General features: G+C 38.7%; 1 protein-coding gene across 3 annotated transcripts in view; it reads right to left on the bottom strand.

Moving 5' to 3' along the window:
* Positions 1-19,771, bottom strand: part of vps13b (vacuolar protein sorting 13 homolog B) — a 304,956-nt gene that overhangs the window by 232,231 nt on the left and 52,954 nt on the right. For all 3 annotated transcript variants that reach the window (XM_032557919.1, XM_032557917.1, XM_032557918.1), the window contains one exon: positions 13,243-13,427. In XM_032557919.1, the coding sequence (XP_032413810.1) occupies positions 13,243-13,427 (185 nt within the window). The remainder of the gene's footprint in view (positions 1-13,242; positions 13,428-19,771) is intronic.

Raw genomic sequence — 19,771 nt, 5'->3', positions numbered from 1 at the left:
GGTGAGAAGATAAACTGGACACGGCGGGTGGCTGAGTACTTGATGCTTATAATGTAAGTGTAGTTTACGGACGAACCGGAAAATTTATTTCATATCATCCCGGTCTCAACAAACGGGTGGCAGAGCGCATCATGATGCTGCATAGCTGATAGGTGAGTTTCTGTGATGAACTAAGGTGTCAAATCCCGTCGCTAACATGAACACAAAAGCTATAAATGTCTGGGCAAGGTGAGAGTTCATTTATTAAACTGATTGGAGATGTTTAAACTAAACAAAAAACTAAAACTAAACTTTAAGCTGGAGTATAGACATGTTTTATAAGCGTATTTGTGAGCCTGCCTCTCTATTGTTAAATTTAATATAATTTCAGATTATTGTATAACTTTTCTTCAGGTTAACTTAGAAAGTGTGCTATTATTGTAAGGTTTTTTTCTAAACTACAAGAAAGTAACTGTTAGGGATCCTCAAATATTAAAAATTGGACTGATGTTGGTATCCAATAGTAACACTGGTATTATACTAGATTTACCAGTATTTTATTTTATCAATTTTTTTATCCAATTACTCGATTAATCATAAGAATAATAGACACATTACTCGATTACTAAAATATTTGTTTACAACAGCCCTAGTCTGGACTTCATACACCTATGATTCCAAAAATCCAAAAATTATTTCAACATTATGAACACATTGTCAGTACTTTTCTTATATTTTCTTTAAACAAACCTAAGTTTTCTCTATGTGTACTTCTGTGCTAAAAATTTTCCCCAAATGTCACTTTAATGTCAAGTTACTCAGCTGAGAACACAGGCTGGTTTGTTTGGCTTGGAAGGGTATTCCTCTCTAGGAATGTAAGATGTACAAAGTTTAGTTGGGGAACCATGACAAAAAAATAAAAAATAAATAAAAAAACAACTTATTTGGCAATGAAGCTTGAAACTCCTAATTTGAAACAGTAAAAGGTTCTGATCTTAATGCATAAAAACAGTGGAATGTATATAATGTTCAACCAATACATTCCAGTGGTACTAATAAAGTACAATACATTTACACAAAATATTTTTTTTAATTCCAAGATGAAATGATGGCAAACATCAGATGAACATCTCTTGGTGGGTTGAGTTCATTTCAACTGTAGCTCAAATGTATTTTTATTGCGAACACGCAGACATGGATGGCAGGATTTGAGTTGACCACAAATACCACACTTAACCAAGGGAATTGCTGGGAAATTGCTAAAATCCCTAACCACTGACTTCCCTTCTCTCTCTTTCAGACAAATTACCAATCAACCTCTTCACCTGCTGTCTGAGAGGCCCTCTATACGCCCAGATGGAAGATGGTAACGTTAACAACCCAGCTGAAGTCTCTCTGCCACACATTTTAATAAACCTGCAAGTCAAACAGAACAGTACCTCATGTCGCTCTGGGATTTTGGCTCCTTACTCCTGTAACAGCTTCCAGTCTATTTAGGACGAAAGCAGTGGGAAGACATTCCAGCGTGGACATGTTTAAATCCAAATTAATAATGTGCTTCTATTGGACGTTATTTTTTCTAAACTACTAAATTACTTTAATATCTTTCGGATGTATTAGTCAGCTGCTAGTAAACAACACATGATTTTTATATCATCAAAATAAATGCATCACTGTCATAAAAAACTGGTGGTACGCTGAAGCATTATAACCATATCTGTGATTGTCCATTTAACTTTTCAGTATTACATTAGTTTAATACATTGTGATTTGGTTTGTATTTCACTGGATATAACAAATACACAATCGAAGTCATAAGACCAGAGAAAGAGTTAGAAGAACTCACATTTAGCACTGCATGGGAGTCACCCAGTTCGAAACGGAGCTTCAAAATTACAAACAAAAACGGAGCCTGGAGCTAAAAACTGTCTGTTCATCAGCTGGTCAACAGTCCATAAAACTAAAAAACCTACAAGCAAAACTAAAAATGTTCCAAAAGAATTCTGGAGTGAGGAGCCCAACAATATTTTGTTGATTAATAGTGATGTTTCATGCAATGTTTACAGTAGAATTAGGGAACTCTCTTCAATATGTTAAAGGTGACTACATGACGGGCATTCATAAAATCTGATTTTGCAAAAATCTCTCATCATCGTTTTTGAAACATTTTCCACAGGATTTAGATCAGAGAGATATGGAGGATAATCCAAAAGACGAACATTATTCTCCTGGGAGAAGCCCTTAGACGTGTACTGTGAACTGCAGTGTTGTTCTGTTGAAAGATCCAGTCATCGTCATAATGACGAGGGCTCTTAGTCAAGATATCCACATAGTTAACCACATTTATTAGTTCCTTTGAAGAAAAAAAGCTTCTCGATTGTGATTGAGCCTCCCCCACTGTTTTGCACAGACAACATCTTAAGGGGGATTTCCCTCTCATGCCAGCAATGTTGGAAACCATGAAAACCATCAAAAGTGAATTTTCTTGTCTGAAAATGAAACTTGCCACCACATTTGAATGTGCCATGGTCCTCCCTTGAAAAGTCCAACAACAGAATTTGTGGCGTAGGAGGAGTCACTGGATTTGAAGATTTTTCTGTTTTCTGTTCTTTAAAAACTGCTCTTTATTAAGGGCCTTAGTCTGGGTCAAGTATCTGTTTTTACAGACCCCTGTTTGATCCTTCCGCTCTGTTTAAGTGAAACTTTTTTGGGTTTACCAATTAACTTTTTTTTGTTCCCAACCACTCTGACCAATCTTTAAAAGACCTTTTTTAGGACAACTAAAAGTTTTAAAACTGTGGTCTGAAACTATTGATCAGCTTTTGAACAGTCTGAGTTTAAATTCAGTTTTTAATAATTAGTCTCCAACATGCTGTGGATAAATAGCACCAGGGGTATCACGATAACACATCCCTTCTGCCCACGTAGACGCCCTCAAGGGCACAGCGCACCTGCTGGGTTGGTAGCTGCTGAACAGGAGGAGGGCGTTGGGAAGTGGTGGGGGGGCTCTCGAAAATGTTTTGTCCAGCTGTTGGACTATAAAAATGTGGGGTGCACAGGAAGAGTGAAAAAACAAGGGTTGGTAATTTTGTCAGCTTGAACAATGGCATTCTGTGTGTCGTATGTGTGCAAGGTGCATGTGTGTGTAACACAACCAGACGTGTGTCTGTTCGTCTCTGCGTGTTATTAAGAGACCAAGTGAATGGATGTGTGGCGCTGTTAGTCGTCAAGCAAAGGCAGGTGCAAGAGGTACATAAACACACAGCTGGGGGTCAGAGGCTACAGTACTCCGTCAGACAGAAAGAGGGCAACTGCCTGACTAAACCCCAATGAGATGTGCTGAAAGGACGGGAGGAAAAGAGCAAAAGGAAGTCAGTAAAACAACACTAATTTATAGAAATAAGGCCAAGACAAAATCAGGTCAAAATCAGTAAGCTGTATGGTCCACTAGTGCCCATTATTCATGGAAGCCAGACATATATGATGGGAAAAGTATGATGTACACCTGTTCACATACATTAATATTAAAATCACAATTTGTTACTGTGAGGACTGGAAGGAGTACAAAGAAAAAACCTTGTGAGCTATTTTACATCATTATTCAGTGAATGAGTTCCACTGATAGGAATTATTTTATTTTTATTTTATAAAAATAAAATAATTGAGAGTTAACCCCCGTGAAGTGTCTTATTTTCAGCCTGTCTCCTCTTTACTGAAGCCTCCTGAGTGTATTTTTTATTCCATATGGGACCTAGAAAGTCAGTGGTAGATTTTAAAAGCAGATCAGGAGCACTTCAAGTACTATGTTTGTTTTTTGCACTGTTTCCAGACAGCTGTCTTCCAGGCCTCAATGCTGGCACAAAAACTGCATTAATGCAATAATGCACTAATGATAAGCCAGCTGCAGGGGATGGTAAGCAACCACAACAACAGCTATGCTCATGTTTTCCTCTTTTTCTTTCTTGTGCTTTCTAAAATCACAACTATGCGAGTATTTATGGAATGACCAAGCCACATAAAAGTTTTTCTGCCTGTTTACGTGTTTTCCATCTGTAAACCTCTTCAGTGAGTGTTCCTCCACTAAGCACTCCTGACTCAACCATCGAGCTGTAGAGCTGAGGAAGTTCCTTCAAAGTGTAGAAACCATAGTTCTCTTCCATTTAAGTCATCCGGATTGTGAACTTACTCTTCAGACATCTAAAAATCTTAGTACAGAGTATAGATGGGAAATCAAATCAATTTTTCAAAGCATCAAGAATCAGACCCGGATGATTCTGACTTGATTAACAAAAATCAGAACTCGATCATCTCAGAGTAAACCTATGACCCAATTTTGACACAAAAAAAGGGAACTCAGAAGTGTGTAAATGCAGAACCAGAAAAGTTTATGACGAGAACACAGAGTCACAGACACCGCTTCCTGAATCCACTGCAACAAAGCAAAAATGACTTAGACAAGAGTTAAAGGAAATTAAAAGTAAGAACTCCTAACTTGAATATGGCAGAGCTAAGGTACGTTTCAACTTTCTGCGACCATCAACAATAGTCAGGAGTTGTTTTTTTTTAACATGTGCCAATATTTTTCCCCTCCTGTTTGTGTTTCAGGAGGGTATTGGTCATGTGGCATGTTGATATGTACCACCGGACTGAAGAAATTCAAAGTGTAACACTAACTTATTCTGAGAGAAACAAGTTTGTTTTAATTCAAGTGAAAGTCTTCAGTTCATAGTAAATGTATTAATTTGCTCTGTAACTAATGGCAAATGATTAGTAAAATGTACAGTACAGACCAAAAGTTTGGACACAACTGTGTGTCCAAACTTTTGGTCCGTACTCAATACAGACCAAAAGTTTGGACACACCTTCTCATTGAATTCAATTAGAAAGTGTGTCCAAACTTTTGGTCTGTATTGAGTACGGACCAAAAGTTTGGACACACAGTTGTGTCCAAACTTCTGGTCTGTACTGTACATTATTGCCAAACCATGATATGAAGGTAAGCTAGAGCACTACAGCCCTCCAGCTTGGCAATGAGCCTAAAGCAACGAGGGGGCTGACAGAAAAAGAGGTAGACATAGACAAGTTGGGTAGCCTGAAAGCAGCCAGCTGAGCCATTAAGTGCTGATGCAGAAACAATAACTGTCTCTCTTAAGTCAGGAGGGGCTGTAGTAGAGGCAGTAAGTAGGAGCAGGTCTGTTGGCATTGTGCCCAGAACTGACACACAGCAGAAATATAGACACATGCAGAAAGAGTGGGACAGGAAAACAGACAAGGCAAAGCAGTAGTGGTTTGTCCTGCAGTTAAAACTGAGAGAAGAGCAGTTCTCATAGAAGTACTGTTCCTAATGTCACCTACCATGACACCAACTCTTAATATAGTTGAGATAATTATCTATTGAACTGTATTATATGTTTACAATTTTTGTTACTGGGCTGGTTTTAGAAAAAATGTCATTTATGAGCCATTTATAAGAAAAGCCACAACAATCAACTCAACCTCGCACACACAGGTCTGCCCAAAGCACACTAGTTCTTCAAATAGTTGAAAATACTAAATTGACTGAATCAATCTAGACTGCAAAAAGTTTTCACCAAAATATTAAATAAAAAACATAGTTGGGTGAATGTACATCGAAACAGGGAGTCAAGCAAAAGAGTGTCTACAAACAAATACATACAAATGTAAATGTGGTTTTCCCTAACTGAGAAAAGTACTGCCAGGCCTCATTGAACACTTTGAACAGAGGCTACAACAACTGCACAACTCAGTGCTTAGGACAATCATTGCAATAAAGGCAGTGATGGGGTCTAAGTGCTGGTGGTAGCACAAGCTGGAGGTCTAGTTTTCATAATTTCCATCCCCTCCAGGTGTTGCCTGCCTTTTTGTCTGTCCACTAAAACAGTGACATATGTTCTCTGCATTCAAGCCATGGTTTTCCCTGCCACTGAATTACCACAATTAAGGAGGCTTCATGCGGAAGCAATTTGGCAAACACTAATGTGCCGAGGAAGCAAGGTTTGGCAGACATTGGGGTGGAACAGGGGAGTGTGTAGGGAAAAAATGAATTAAAAGTCACAGTGCCTGAGAGATAGAAATGTGAAAGAACATATAGGGGGAAAAAGGGAAGAAAGGCATTTTCTTGCAAAATAGGTCATTTCCACATTGCCGTTTGGAGGGAATTAATTAGCTAGTGGTAAGACAGTATTGGATGAGGATCAAGTATATTAGTAGTCCTTCCAGTAGTCCTTCCAGTAGTCCTTCCGTTACTCATATACTCAGCTTAATGCTGCCCTGACAAATTTGGCTATAAGAAACAAGGGCATTATAGCTTTGAAGTAGCAGCCAGGATGGAATGCCAGTGTGGTTCCACCGAGACAGATGCTCGAAACAACACACCACAGCTAATGACAATAAACCAGTCTCTTTATTGCTTAAAAGCAACTTGGAAATACTGTGTTCTCTCCCTCGCTTCAGATCTCAACACCCCTGTGTATCTATAAGTCATAAAGGCTCTACTACTTGTGCATTTTCTCTTGATGAGAAAAAACTAATAAAATAACAAGCAAAGCATTCTTGTTTACTAATAATCCATGGGGATCAATATTTACATCTAAGCTTTGAGGGAACTGCTGGGTCTGTGTGTGGTGGTAGCCAAGACTGAGGTTTTAGTGCTGGTGAGGCACTTCAATGGGTGTTACAGCGGATATTTATGGCCTTTTGACGTGGAGCTATGTGCTCGGCTGGCACTAGTCACTACCCTCAGATGGGACCATTGGCTCTCAGCAGGGAGTCAGCTCTGTAGACACTACAAGATGAAATAAATACAAACAGATTTATTTCAATCTGTCATTAATTTAGGACTTGGTAACATCCAGAGTCTGCTCCGGGTGCTTTAAAATTTATTATTCTCACAGTGGATTTTGTTTCATGTCCTAGATGATTCATGTTAAGAACTCTTGAAAAAATCTTTGCCATTAATCAACCAAACCATAAAAAAAGTTTTTCTATGCTTTTAATTTTAAGAATCTCCTTTCAGATCAAAATAAAGGCTTCTGTTGAATTGGTTTGGGCTCTCATAACGCTTTCTTCTTGCCAGTTCTTTCACATCTTTTGCTCTGCTTATTTAAATATGATCAAGAGAAGTGTGGGTACTGACACTGTAATAGTCAACAAGTCATTACCTCTGTGATATTTTATAATCCAAGGCCACAGTGGGTAAAGTTACATATTATTTCTATTTACCTTTCCAAGACAAAGTTGTGAGTCACTACTGAGTAAAACATTAAAACACATTTTTGGTACCTTCTAAATGCTAGGAATGGCGAATGTGACTGAAATGGTGCTATATAAGATCAGTCCATTTTTGTTTATTTCACATTTTGAACAACATATTGAATCTCAGTCATTACAATATAAATGTGTGCACTATCGCAATCACAAAGGACATCTTGGACGCACTACATGGTAATCCATGACAATTCAGTCGCCATGGATTGAAACTTTTAACTATTGGTCACCTGGGAGGGCTGTTCATTGTTCAAACCTGAGCGTGAAGGCTAAAGGCTCCCACATATTTCATCAAAAGTGTAGAAATAGGTTCTCACTGATATAGAAGCATGACAACAAAAATGCTTCATTTTGCTCATATCAGAGGCATGCACCTCTCCTTCTCGACACCAGACCATGGTCAAACTATTTCAAAAGAAATCTGCTCAAAGTGTTGTGTGATCGGTCAGGAGTTTCTGTGTTTTATCGAGGAATGTGCTCAGCTTTTTGTATCCGCAGAAGACATGAATAATTTCAAGGAATGTTTATCTGAGGAATCTGGTGAGGAATTGCGTACATTTGTAGTGTTCTTCACTAAATAACTACTACAATAAAAAGATTGAATACTCGGGGATGGAAATTGTAATGTCATTGTCCACGGAGGGGGCTGTCTGCAGAAAAGTGTGGCACTCTCTTCGCAAGAGAATGCAAGGAGAGAGTGGGAATGGCAGGGTCAGTGCATATAGAGAAGCGGGAGGAGTCTCCCCTAGGTGGTCTATGGTGTCGTATGAAAGGTGTGTGTAAATACCAACATCCTGAAACCATGTGTCTGCGTGACTACATTTTGACTTTGGATGAAGCATGTGAGAGCTTGAAACTCAGAGTGGTGAGGACATGGTTAGCATGGTAAAGGAAGGAAACTCTGGATTAGCCACAATCAAAACCACCATCACAATAATAAATAATATGTCTGTTGTTTTTTAGATGGAGGAAACAGAAGCCACTTTGAGGTCCATTCATGGTATTAAATATAAACATACTAAGCATTTGGAAGTCTAATCATGACTCAACAAACTCTGACACTTGACTCCACTGGCATTACTTGTTAGCTAGTGACTAAAAGGAGCAACAGCAAAGGTGCAGACAGCTTCAGTAAGACAAAAGAAATGTAGGGAAAGACTGAGTCTGGAGTGACTTAAAACATCATCACAATCTGCCATGGGTGGAATAAAGGCCGTCTGTAGTCCATTGAAGTTTTCATTGACAAGAACTGTCTCAAGTTCCATGCAAAATTTATTTATCAGTTCTCTGATGCTGACACAACGTGTCTTTAATGTCAGAAATAAGGTTGTGTATAGATGAAAAAGCCCATTCTCTTTCCTTTCTCTCTAGCTTTCTTCTTGTCCTGATGTCAATTTGTGAAGCAGACAAGAAGACAGGAAGAATTTTCTCCCAAACCAATAAGTTACCTCTTCAAAGAAGTATGGATATTTGAGTGAGGGGCCAGGCTATGCTGAAACAGACATCATAGGGCTTTCATTTAATTCCTCATCTCTTTACTGACATTTGTGACAACCACAGACCAAAGGAAACCTCTGGTCCTTCTGTCTTTCACTCTCACTGTAAAACACTGAAATGTATCCAAACAATCTTTGCAAAAAGTGTCTGGGCTTATTAGCTGACAAGGCAAAGATGCTTGTTCCTCCAACTTGTCTCAATTAATAGATGGTGAACATCATGTTTCCTAAAAAGTTCCTTAAAGCAACTCGGTAAAAAACGGAACCCTCTCTGATCATTCTACTGTCAGGATAACCAGTAGAGACAGAAAAAAACATAAAGGTGAGTTTAAAAAAATGGAAGAAAAAAAACCAGACAGATAAGCATTGTAAATAGACATCATTAAACACAGAATGCCACATATCAGACTACAGAGGTGATCAAGCGATATGAAAATAGACACTTTTCCACCTCTAAGCAGAGCTCTTACAGACCAGTATTGTACCACTGCGTCACAGGGGGATTTGCGTCAGATTGAGGCTCTTAAAGCTAGTTAGATCACAGGAGTATGAAGTGCTGGGCATGGGAGGAGTAGTCTTTTTCATGCAGTGCAAAAATGTGTTAAAACTATGGTTGACATAATCTCAGAAATGACATTTGTTTCCTAGCAACAAGGTATGTCATTGTGAAAAAAGGTACAAATAAGTTCAGGTGATGCAAGATTTTTTCCATTTCTTTTGGCCATCAGCAACCCCACAAACCCCACAATCTAGCCTCCCTTTTCAAGATTTAAGCAAGAGAAGAAACAAGAACAAATGTTCAAATGTTTTAATAATGACTGCACTATGTGTAATATCCCAGGTCCTTCTTTAATATCAACATCCATCTGCTTGGTATGCAGTGAGAGCACTGACTTGCTCTAGTTCAACATTTTTGAGTCATTTGCCCTAAATGGGATCACATGGTGTGAGTTCAAAAGTGCACATATGATCCAGAAATGATAAAGGTAGGCACACATCTGTGCATATGCCTGTCTCTTTGTCCAAATGCCAAACCTGACACTCAAAGAGGCGCCAGAGCAGTGTGTAATAAAGGGGACCAACGGCCAGTTGTAACTTTGGGCACTGATGTTGGTCCCAAACTCTTAAGTCGCTTTATTTCCCTCATCCTGTCACTTTCCCTTTCGGCCTTCAGGTTCCTTTTCTTTTTCATTTTTTATTCTGCTCATTAAAACATTCACTCTCTCTTCCTCTGTTCTTTCTCCTGAGGATCTGTCATGCTAAAGCTATGTCACAGCTCATATATCCCCCGGCAATCATCCAGAACATGGCTGGTGACCACCATCCACCGACGTCTACCAGTACCTCCCCCTCATCATGTTGTAGACCAGACCACCACAGAGTTCTGTGGCCAGAAAAACAGCTGTGGTGGCTGGATCAAAGTTTAATCAATCACTGCTGGGAAAAGCGAGTGCTGCGATGATTTAAATGATCTTACCTTTGTCTTTTCAAATGATCCTTCAAGACAAGGGAGATGTGAAGAAAAGGTCAAGTTTATCAAGTCGAGAAGTCGAAATGTCGAGAATTAAGATTATACAGATGTTGAAACAGCTGACGCAGTTTTGTTACTACTAAGCTTAACAGAAGTAAGAGCATTTGTGCTTCAACAAAATTACATGTTTATATACTCGCAGTGCAATTTACATGGTAGTAGTAGTAAACTCAGACACACACTCACAATGCAGAAGCAGCACACACTGCCCTCTCCCACAGATGCGTACAGATCTGAGCAATGTGTGGGAGGTCAGTGTGGTCAGTGTGTGGTGGAATCAGGGTGTAAAATTGCCCTAAAGCAGACAGGAATTACTGGCCCTGCTTTCTCACTATTACTACTGCTGCTCCGCTAGCCACAAAGGGACCTCAAATGTTTTAACCATGGCTATATCCAGAAAGTTAGAAAGAGAGAAACAGAATACTGTTAGATGAGGCCATGTCAGAAGAAATTTATTATCAAACTTTAAAGAAAAAATATAACTTTTAATACAATTCGAAGGGGAAAAAAAAAGAGTTGAAAACAGCTCGACTACAAAAGACTCTAATAAACTTGAGCCAGAGTTACTGAAGCGAAGGAGCTAAGGAGTATGTAGTAGTTATACCAGCAACAAAGATCAAAAACTTGGAGAAAATAGACCCTGTTTCTTCCTCTAACAGCACAAGGCTATTACAGATTCACCACAGATAGATGACTGAAAAACAAAGTGTCATGCATTACAGATGTCTGTTCAAAAATGTCACTTCTCGGGGCGTTTAAGACAATTGATTTTCTCCAAACCAACAGCTGGAAATGCACCTAACTTGCTTTTTTTTCTCTTTTTGCAACATCTTAAAAGTGTGCTCAAAATTCACGTGACATTGGAAATCTAGCTATTGATGTCATTTTATTGCTGTTGCAATTTTTTCTTTATCTCAAGTCTTCAGATTAACCATCAGAAGCATGCAAATAACACTGAAGCAGTAATGTTTCCCCAGCAACTAAACAGTCTGACTTCCCTCTAACTAAGTGTACTCCGTATGCAAATAGCTCTCCCTCACAAAGGACACTAACCAACTGTGCTGTCAGCTAGACCTCAATATGAAACGCCTTCCACCACTGAAAGGCTCAGCAACATCAAAAGGAGAAGAGAGTCTTTTCCGAAAAGGTTACAAAACCACATGTTTAAAATGCAAACAGTTTTGTTATCTACATTTCTTCAGCCTCATCTTGAGCACTGCAAATTTGGTACATTGAAAACACATATTGTTATGAATATAAATCTTTATGGGAATCATGGCAAGCCTGTACCAGCTAAAGGACTGTATTGTTTTGCTGAAAAAAGTAAGTGGAAAGGTAAGTTCCCAGGGGAAACTCAGTGGTTCCTGCACAGCACCAGGAACAACTAAGGTCAGAAAGTAAATCAGTGTTTGTTTTTTAAATTCAAGTTGATCGACTTTACTTTTCTTTATTGTCTTCATTTTTAATTTTCCACTTAATTACAACACTCACATTAGTGTGCCTAAAGAGGATTGCTATAGAGGAAAGTATAGACACGTATTCAAATGGAGATACACAATCTAAAATATTTGGTTTTGGTTATATGAATTATGGTGAGTATTTTCCTTACTAAAAGATTCTGACCTAATACATCACGTTTTTCCCTTCACTCTCATGCATTCTGAGACTTCAGTCCCCCTATTAAGACCCCCCCCCCCCCACTCTACTTTGCCTGACCTGCCAGCATATTGGCCAGATGTGTAAATGTTTCTCCATGTCACTTTTCAAGACACATTCCAAGAAAACAGCAAAATGGGGGAAGAGGAATATTTGACTTCACTTCATGGGAGACTAGTTTCATACATTTTGGCAGCTACACAACAGTAAAAAGGTAGCTTAGCTGGCCTGGCTGAAGGAGAATGTTGACAGCATACCAAACAACATGATCCTAATGAGTTGGAAAATCCCTGGCCCTCCAGAGAACAGTCCAGATGCTACCGTCATAAGACGTGCTACTGTTTTGTTCAATTTATGCTCTCCTCCTTTTCTTTGAAAAGGGGTAACGTTTATTAATTAACCTTTAAGGGATTCTTGGTGAAATGAAGCATTACATAATTTCACACTTGACAGCAGTTATTGTAACTTTCATTTTAAAAAAAAAAGTACATCTTTAACCATCTTCTGCAACTCAATGTATCTGGAGAAAATTTGTAGAATCTTTTGCACCCCTGCTTAAGGAATTGGCTCCAGATTACTAGCTGCACTCGGGGTGACTTGTTCTTAGTCATAGTCTCACACTTTAGTTAAGCCCTGAGAAATAACTGTAAAACGTTTCACAAGACCCAACTCACTATAAGTTATTGTCAGCTACAGATTTCTCAGCTGAATTTGTTTGGCATTAACGATCCAGCTTTATCCATAAACAACTTTACTACTCTACTAATCTGATTCATATCCCTCACATGCATCTCACTCATTTCTTCCTCCAGCTACTTCATTTGAGGTACATAAACAAGATTTTAAAACCTAAGCTCAATTAAAGGAATTTTAGATGCACCCACCTAAAACTAAACATGTGAACATGTCCTTGTTTTATAACTAAATACTTTGTTCTTTATATGTAGTGGGATTACAGTGTTGATCGTTTTAGCTCATAACTGCATAAGGAAAATCAAGAAAATTCACATGTGGAACCATTTGGAGTTGCAAATACTTCTCATTGTAAATAGAGGGATACTTTTGCTTTGGAACTGTCTGCAGCACTAAAAGTAAATGTATAGTAAAATGAAGACTTATCTAAAAGTCTGTGTGACACTGAAAAGGTCCAGAGGAAATCACACTTACTCTTACACACACAAACGGAAGGAAAAACATAAAGTAGTCACTGATAAAATTGTAAAAGTTTATACTATAACTTTGCTTTTTTTGGAAACAGCTAATATCGTCTTACTTCACATAGATGTTGCTTACCTGGAGCTTTGAACACCTCATTAAGCAGGCTTTCACTGATTGGCACTGAGGATCCATTCACCATACTGTGGGTCCAGCTCTGACAGATTGCTTGAAGCAAAAGTGTCTGAGGCCTTGTGGCCTGTACAGCAAAATGCGGAAGCTCAAAAATACACTCTGAGGTGGGGACTGATGACCTTTTGCTCCTGCAAAAGAAAAGACAGAACAGGCAAGATTACACCGAGGATGATGTTCCAATGTGTTCCAAATGAGCAAATAATCGCTTAGTCGAATTGGTAGAAATACACAGAAACTCAAGTATATAAATTTTATTGTTCAATAAAAACAGCACCACAATAAAATAAATAAATAAAAATCACTTGTCAAAAAGGCCCAAGTAAAATGAACTAGTTTCCAACAGTTACAGCGAAGGAGTACAACGGGTAAGCCAAGCTTTCCTTGGTTACTTGGCAAGTAGGTCGAGTTTTCTGACCCTGTTCTCCCCCGTTGTCACAACTTTGACGATGATTTATGTGAAAAGATGAACACCCTAGAAACCTGAGCCTGAAATACATCTCTACACATTTAACATTTCATACGTCCGCAGTGCAGAGAGAGAACTTGTGAGATTCTAGACACATGACAAGATGAGCTGAGTGTTCTGGGGGATGAGGTAACAGAGCATTGAGATGGAAACCTCTGAGCCTCTGTCCATCAGAACCTCAACGGACCATGGTCTCATTTATCATCTGACATGCACACAAACTCACTATATGGGGTTCATTCTATTTGTTTAATCATTTCCAAATCTTCTAAAGGTATTTTTACCTACTGTGATACCTGCCTATCACTCACTGAAATCCTACTAAATCCACTATATTCTTCAGTCATTTCGATCAAATACATAACAAAACAATACATTTAGCAAACATCCCCAATATCCCCAAACAAGGGAAAGTAGTGTACACAGGTCAATAAAGCACTTGTGCCCATCATAGCGACAAAGCTAATTTTTAAAGAAATATATCTTATCTGAATTTACTGGAGAAAAAAAACCTTGGATGCTTCAACTAAACACAGAAAATACAGATTTCTTGCTAGGATTATTGCATGCTTTCTCTCCTTTGTAAAAGGTCCAATGCTACACTTTACTTGCAGTGAACTAGGCCTGTTGCAATAAATCAATTAATCACATGATAAATTAAAGGGAGTTCATTAAGTTCCATTTTCATAATTTATCATGCTTTTCTCTCTCTGTTTCTACCAAAATTATTATTATTATAATGCTTTTACCATTACCAACTCAAAAATGGTCTCAACAATATTATCATTTATTGTAATAACTTCTGGGACAATGTACCATCCAGCAAAATATTTTATGTGACAGGGCTGCAGTGGACACTGTTCTGCATATATAGTCATATATAGTTGATGAGTCACCCATGCATAACCAACAATGCAATGGAAACAAAGAAGTATATTTCCCAACAGTGATTTTAGTGAAAATAAAAAGTGTGTAATCCTGACAATGGTGGGAAAATGTCAGAAATGTGCTTTGTTTTTCATTCAGTCACACACAGAATATGGTGTTTCGAGTGCGGGATATGTCACAGAGTTGATCTTTTTCTCAGCTCTGCAATCGTTTAGCTCCTCTGTTTCCCTCCCTCTTTTTCCTCCAAGGCTCTCTTTATCCTTCTCTTTCTTCTACTCCTGGGTGGTTCAGAACTGTGACAAGAGGTGTGAGCTGCAATTCTGCAAGCTTTGACTTCTGAAGACTGCTGCCTCTACTACAAGGCAAAAAGTGTGAGAATTTGATAAAAAGGAATAAAGGAAAGAGGGACAAAAAAGGTTAAGAAATTTCAGACATGACAAGTACAGCGAGTCTTACCTCGACAACACTGACATACACAGCGTACCCAAAACCATGTCTATTTGATGCATATGGCACCGTGGTAAACTATGCAAGGTCATGTTTTTTAGGCATTAGCAATCCCTACTGTTGCATTGTACAACAAGACATAAATCATATGTGTGTAATATGTAAGTTGTGTGCTCAAATTTGCGCAAAGTGTATGTGTGTGAGCACATTAGAAGACGTTGCAGTTCAACAAAAGACAGCAAAGACGACACAGCATCAACAATGCTTCCACATGCAGAGCAAATGTGCTGGCAGAGCCACTTCAATGAGAGGACTGGCAAGGGATGAAAGTTTGTTGGCTTATTTGAGTGTTTATAGCGTTTAAGGGGAGCTGTCATGAGCATGTGGTCCCCTAAAATTTTAATTATGCACCTGTTTTATTATAATATACCCAGTTCTTTGTGAACACCATCTTGGATCTTGGAAATAAATTAGAAGCAGAAACCCTCATTAGGGTGTTTTGGGAATGTTGGATGTGAGGACAGCCAGGCACTCATCGTATTTCATTAAGTAGCTGGCACGGTCAGTGTTTCTTGCTGCAGCATGGTAAACAGCTTTTTGGCAGGAAGCTTTTCACTGTTGCCACAGGCTTTGAGCAAAACAAAAGCAATCCAAAGGTCATAATGGATTAGCATCAACAGTAGATACAGTGGTAAGATTTAGAGATATAAGCAGAGATATTTATATTGTCTCAACTTTTTTTTTTTTTTATTAAGTCTAATTCTTGATTTATACACACTGCGTACAAATCACATAAAAAACATGAAGACATCCCCCAAACAACAGAGATAAATTCCTGGAAATTCACACAAATCCCATGCCAACACATGTGCTGTCACACAAACTCCAACACACCTTTACATTCAAGTGCAAACTACTAATGGCAGCTTAGTGAGCCAAAGCACGGTCGGTAGCAATAATGATTCCAAAACTGAAAAGGATCCCACTGCTCTAACAACGCGTTACTTGATAAATAAAAAAAAAAGCTTGCCTCATCTTTGTTTGGTTGTTTTGGGGAGCAAATTAAGCTCAAGCTTTGGTTCCTGTGACTAAGGATACAGGCAAAGCAACAGGGAGCCAATTTCTCATGGGTTCATCACCTGCAGTAGGGGAAGCTGAGGTCATGTGCCAAGTGAGCCAGGTGGAAGGTAGCAACCTGGAGTTGTTGATTCCTGGGGGTAATAATCTGCTTCTATGGACATGGAATGCCTCCTCAGTGCCAGGACAGAAAGTCCAGATTTGCCTTGAGGCAGAAACATTACACTGGTGTTGGGTTAATTGCAAGCCACCCTGCTGAGGATCCCCAGTGAGAGGGTTGTCTCATTGCAGCTTCGAGTTGTAAAAGGGAAGTTTTTCATTGTTTATACTTATGCTCCAAACAGCCGTTCAGATTATCTAAACCAGATGAGCATGGTTCACTGAATAAAGATGCAAACTGAACATTCCGTTGTTCTTCTTGGCAATGTCAACTCCCATGTGAGTAATAACTGAGACACCTGGAAGGATGTGATCTGGAGGAATAGCCCTCCTGATCTGAATATAATCTGCACCTAAAGTGTATTTGGTACCAGGGCACTTTAAGCCAAAGATGGAATATGGTTTTTTTTTAATGACAGCAGATCAGTGGCTTATGTCTTGGACACTTGGATGGAGAGAGGGGCAGAACCATCAACTGATCATCCCCTTTGGACTCTATTATTGAAATTTTTCTCACAGCTCCTGGAGAGGTTTCTCCGTTTGTCCACATTAAGATCAGAAAAAAACACAGCCTACATGTAGTTTGTGAAACTAGCAGACTGGTGGTGGACAAAACAGGTAACTGAGATAATTAAGATGATCAAGATGAAAAAGTAAGTCTTTAGGACTTGGTTGTCTCTTCTCATGACCACAAAAATGGAACACAACCATGCAGGTGGCCTCTAGAAAATTCTGGCATGCAGCAAAGCAGAAAAACAGTGACGCTGAATGGACTTGCAAGGTTGAAGAGGCTGTTAAAATCTCCACAAAGCCAAAAGACTTGAGGCTTTGGACAATGTGGGGCTAACATGACTTCTCAAATATTGTTTTATGGTGTTGTGGGTGGCCCATTATGACAAGACCTAAGGAATGGAATACCAGACAAGTGGTCTGAATATTTAAGATGGGTAACCAGAGAGTGCATTTCAGCTTTGATATTTGCAAGGGTAAAGATTTGGTAAGGAGGTGACGGAAGTCCTTCATAGCATTTGGTGGTACTTGCTGCACCAAATGCATCCGTAAAGGTGGACACGTCCTCGAAGCTGACGTCTGCTGGTCGCATCCGAACAAAAGTCAATATTTACTACCATGTACATGTACTTTGTGTCACACAGTAAACTGCTCAGTGGGAATGTGTCACATCAAACTGTTTTGTATCCAACATCACGCTGACACAGTTGAGAGTCGGTGCAACCAGTTGCAAGGACGCAAAGCGTGACTGCCATTGTCTGTGCCACACTGACAGGTGGCTGTGGCTCCCCTAGTGGAGAAGAAATACAGCTTTGCTCATCAAACTTGCTAGTATCCATTCAGATTGTGGGAAATGAAGGAATTTGTCACAAGGAATCTAGGTAATAGGTATGCTCAGCTATGACATCTCAACAGTCCATGGACAGTGCATGTGAAGTTCGCAGAATACACAGAGAATGTCTGAGTATGTGGGAGCCTTAAGAGAAATCCAGCCATTGTATAACAGCAAGAGCTTTAGGAGACTCACTGTCATTTTTGCATTTTACAGACTATATGGTTATGTTGGTATTTCAAGCTATGACACTTTAGCATGCCTTAAAGCAATTTACAGCCATATGTGCGGCGGCTCAGATGAGAGTCAGGTCCTTTTAGTGCAACGCCAAAGTTCTTGAATAGAAAAAAGTGGACTGTTCCTTCAAGCAGAAGGGTTTGATTATCTGTTTGTTTTGCTCAGAAGTGATGCAGAGTGGTAAACTGATGGGGTCTTGTCTGCAGCAATCCAGACAGTACTCAAGTCTACAATGGTGAAAAACAGCTGAACTAAAGAAGCAAAGCTAATAATATAGCATTCTATGTAGTGTACATTCCAATTCTCCTGGATGGCTAGGTGAAAATAGAAATCTTGACTAAAAGAACAGAATCCTGGATTAAAGGAGCTGCTCTGAGTTTCCATTGTCATAGGCCAGAGCTGAGAACATAGCTGCTGCTCCATAATGTTGAAAGAAGTAAGCTGGGTAGTTAAGGCTTCTGATCAGTATGAATCCTGTGCACCCACCACTGGGTGATTCCTGTTGGTTAACAGGAATCACACAGCATTCCAGAATAAAACCCTAGAAAGTCTTTAACGTTTTCAAAATATACATTTATGTAATTACCTGTATAATGTTGTGTACCAAAAAATTGTCGTCTTACGCGTTACAAAATGCAGTTAATAGAGAGGCCTATATCAAATAAGTTTGCCAAAAAAGGAAAACTTTATGGTAATATAAGTACTAGGGAACACAAACTCATTAAACAGGGAGGCAGACCACAGAATGTAGCAAAGGCATCAATGAGTTGTCCAAGGATTTAACATTCCTAAGGACATATCATGGCTCTGGAACATGTGAAACTTTCTCTTTACTTTACCTTATCTGTGTCTATTTGCAAAGTCCACAGAAGTGCCAGTGCAATCAATTAAGGGCTGACATATTTGTCTGATAAATACCATAGATAGCAACTGTCATAAGACCAGCAATCCCTTATCAGAAATTATTTCAAATCACTCACTGTCACAATCTACTTTAATTAACCTATCCTAATGGCACAATTCCTAAACTAGGTTCACAAAATTCACTAACAATAATTGTTTTTAAATTTTTAGAGCTTATTTGGGGAATCAGTGCCAAAATGGACTTTCAGCAGCCTACTGCATTCTAGTCAAGAACTGACTGCTCCTGGTAACAATCAGTGGTTATTGCTGTGAAGTGCCCAATTTTATCCTACAACAAACTTGACTTAGTATGTGTTGCAAATTCTTCAAAATAAGATTTATTGAACAAGCAAACACTTTACAGTATATTAAGTGCATTAAAACAATACTAAATTAAAAACTAAAGCACAAGTTTATTGCTCTTTAGTGATACCTTATCTATTTAATTTCTACAGTCCACCTTGAAATATTTCTTTCAGTAATGGATTAGTAAAATTAGGCACATAAAAAGCGATGAGATTTTTTTTTCTTTTTACCCACGGGATAAATGGTAAGCAAAGTAAATGGTGGATAATTTCACATTTTTAAGTGTAATGATTTTACTACTGTAACTAAACTTCTGTTTATTTATTGTTGCCTGCACCAACATTTTTACATATTTACTAGACCACAAAGGTTGAGGCATGCCTTTTAGGCACAGCTTGTTCATTAGTTAAGTGACAACTTGTTCACTTAACTAATGAAAGTAGAATATGATGTAAAAAGCAGAGTGCAAATATTAAGCATTTTATTTGATATTGAGCATTTTACTTGCACTATGTAAGCAATAATGGACTCAGCTGCTGACTTAACAACACTAAATATAATTTTTTTGTGAAACATTTTTAATTGTCTGTTATATAGTCAAAAATGGAGGACAAAAAATATACTTGCATATATTTTAGTGTATGCAA

This window comes from Xiphophorus hellerii, chromosome 3, assembly GCF_003331165.1.
Source record: "Xiphophorus hellerii strain 12219 chromosome 3, Xiphophorus_hellerii-4.1, whole genome shotgun sequence".
NCBI lineage: Eukaryota > Metazoa > Chordata > Actinopteri > Cyprinodontiformes > Poeciliidae > Xiphophorus > Xiphophorus hellerii.
This window is presented reverse-complemented; position numbering and strand designations above follow the sequence as displayed.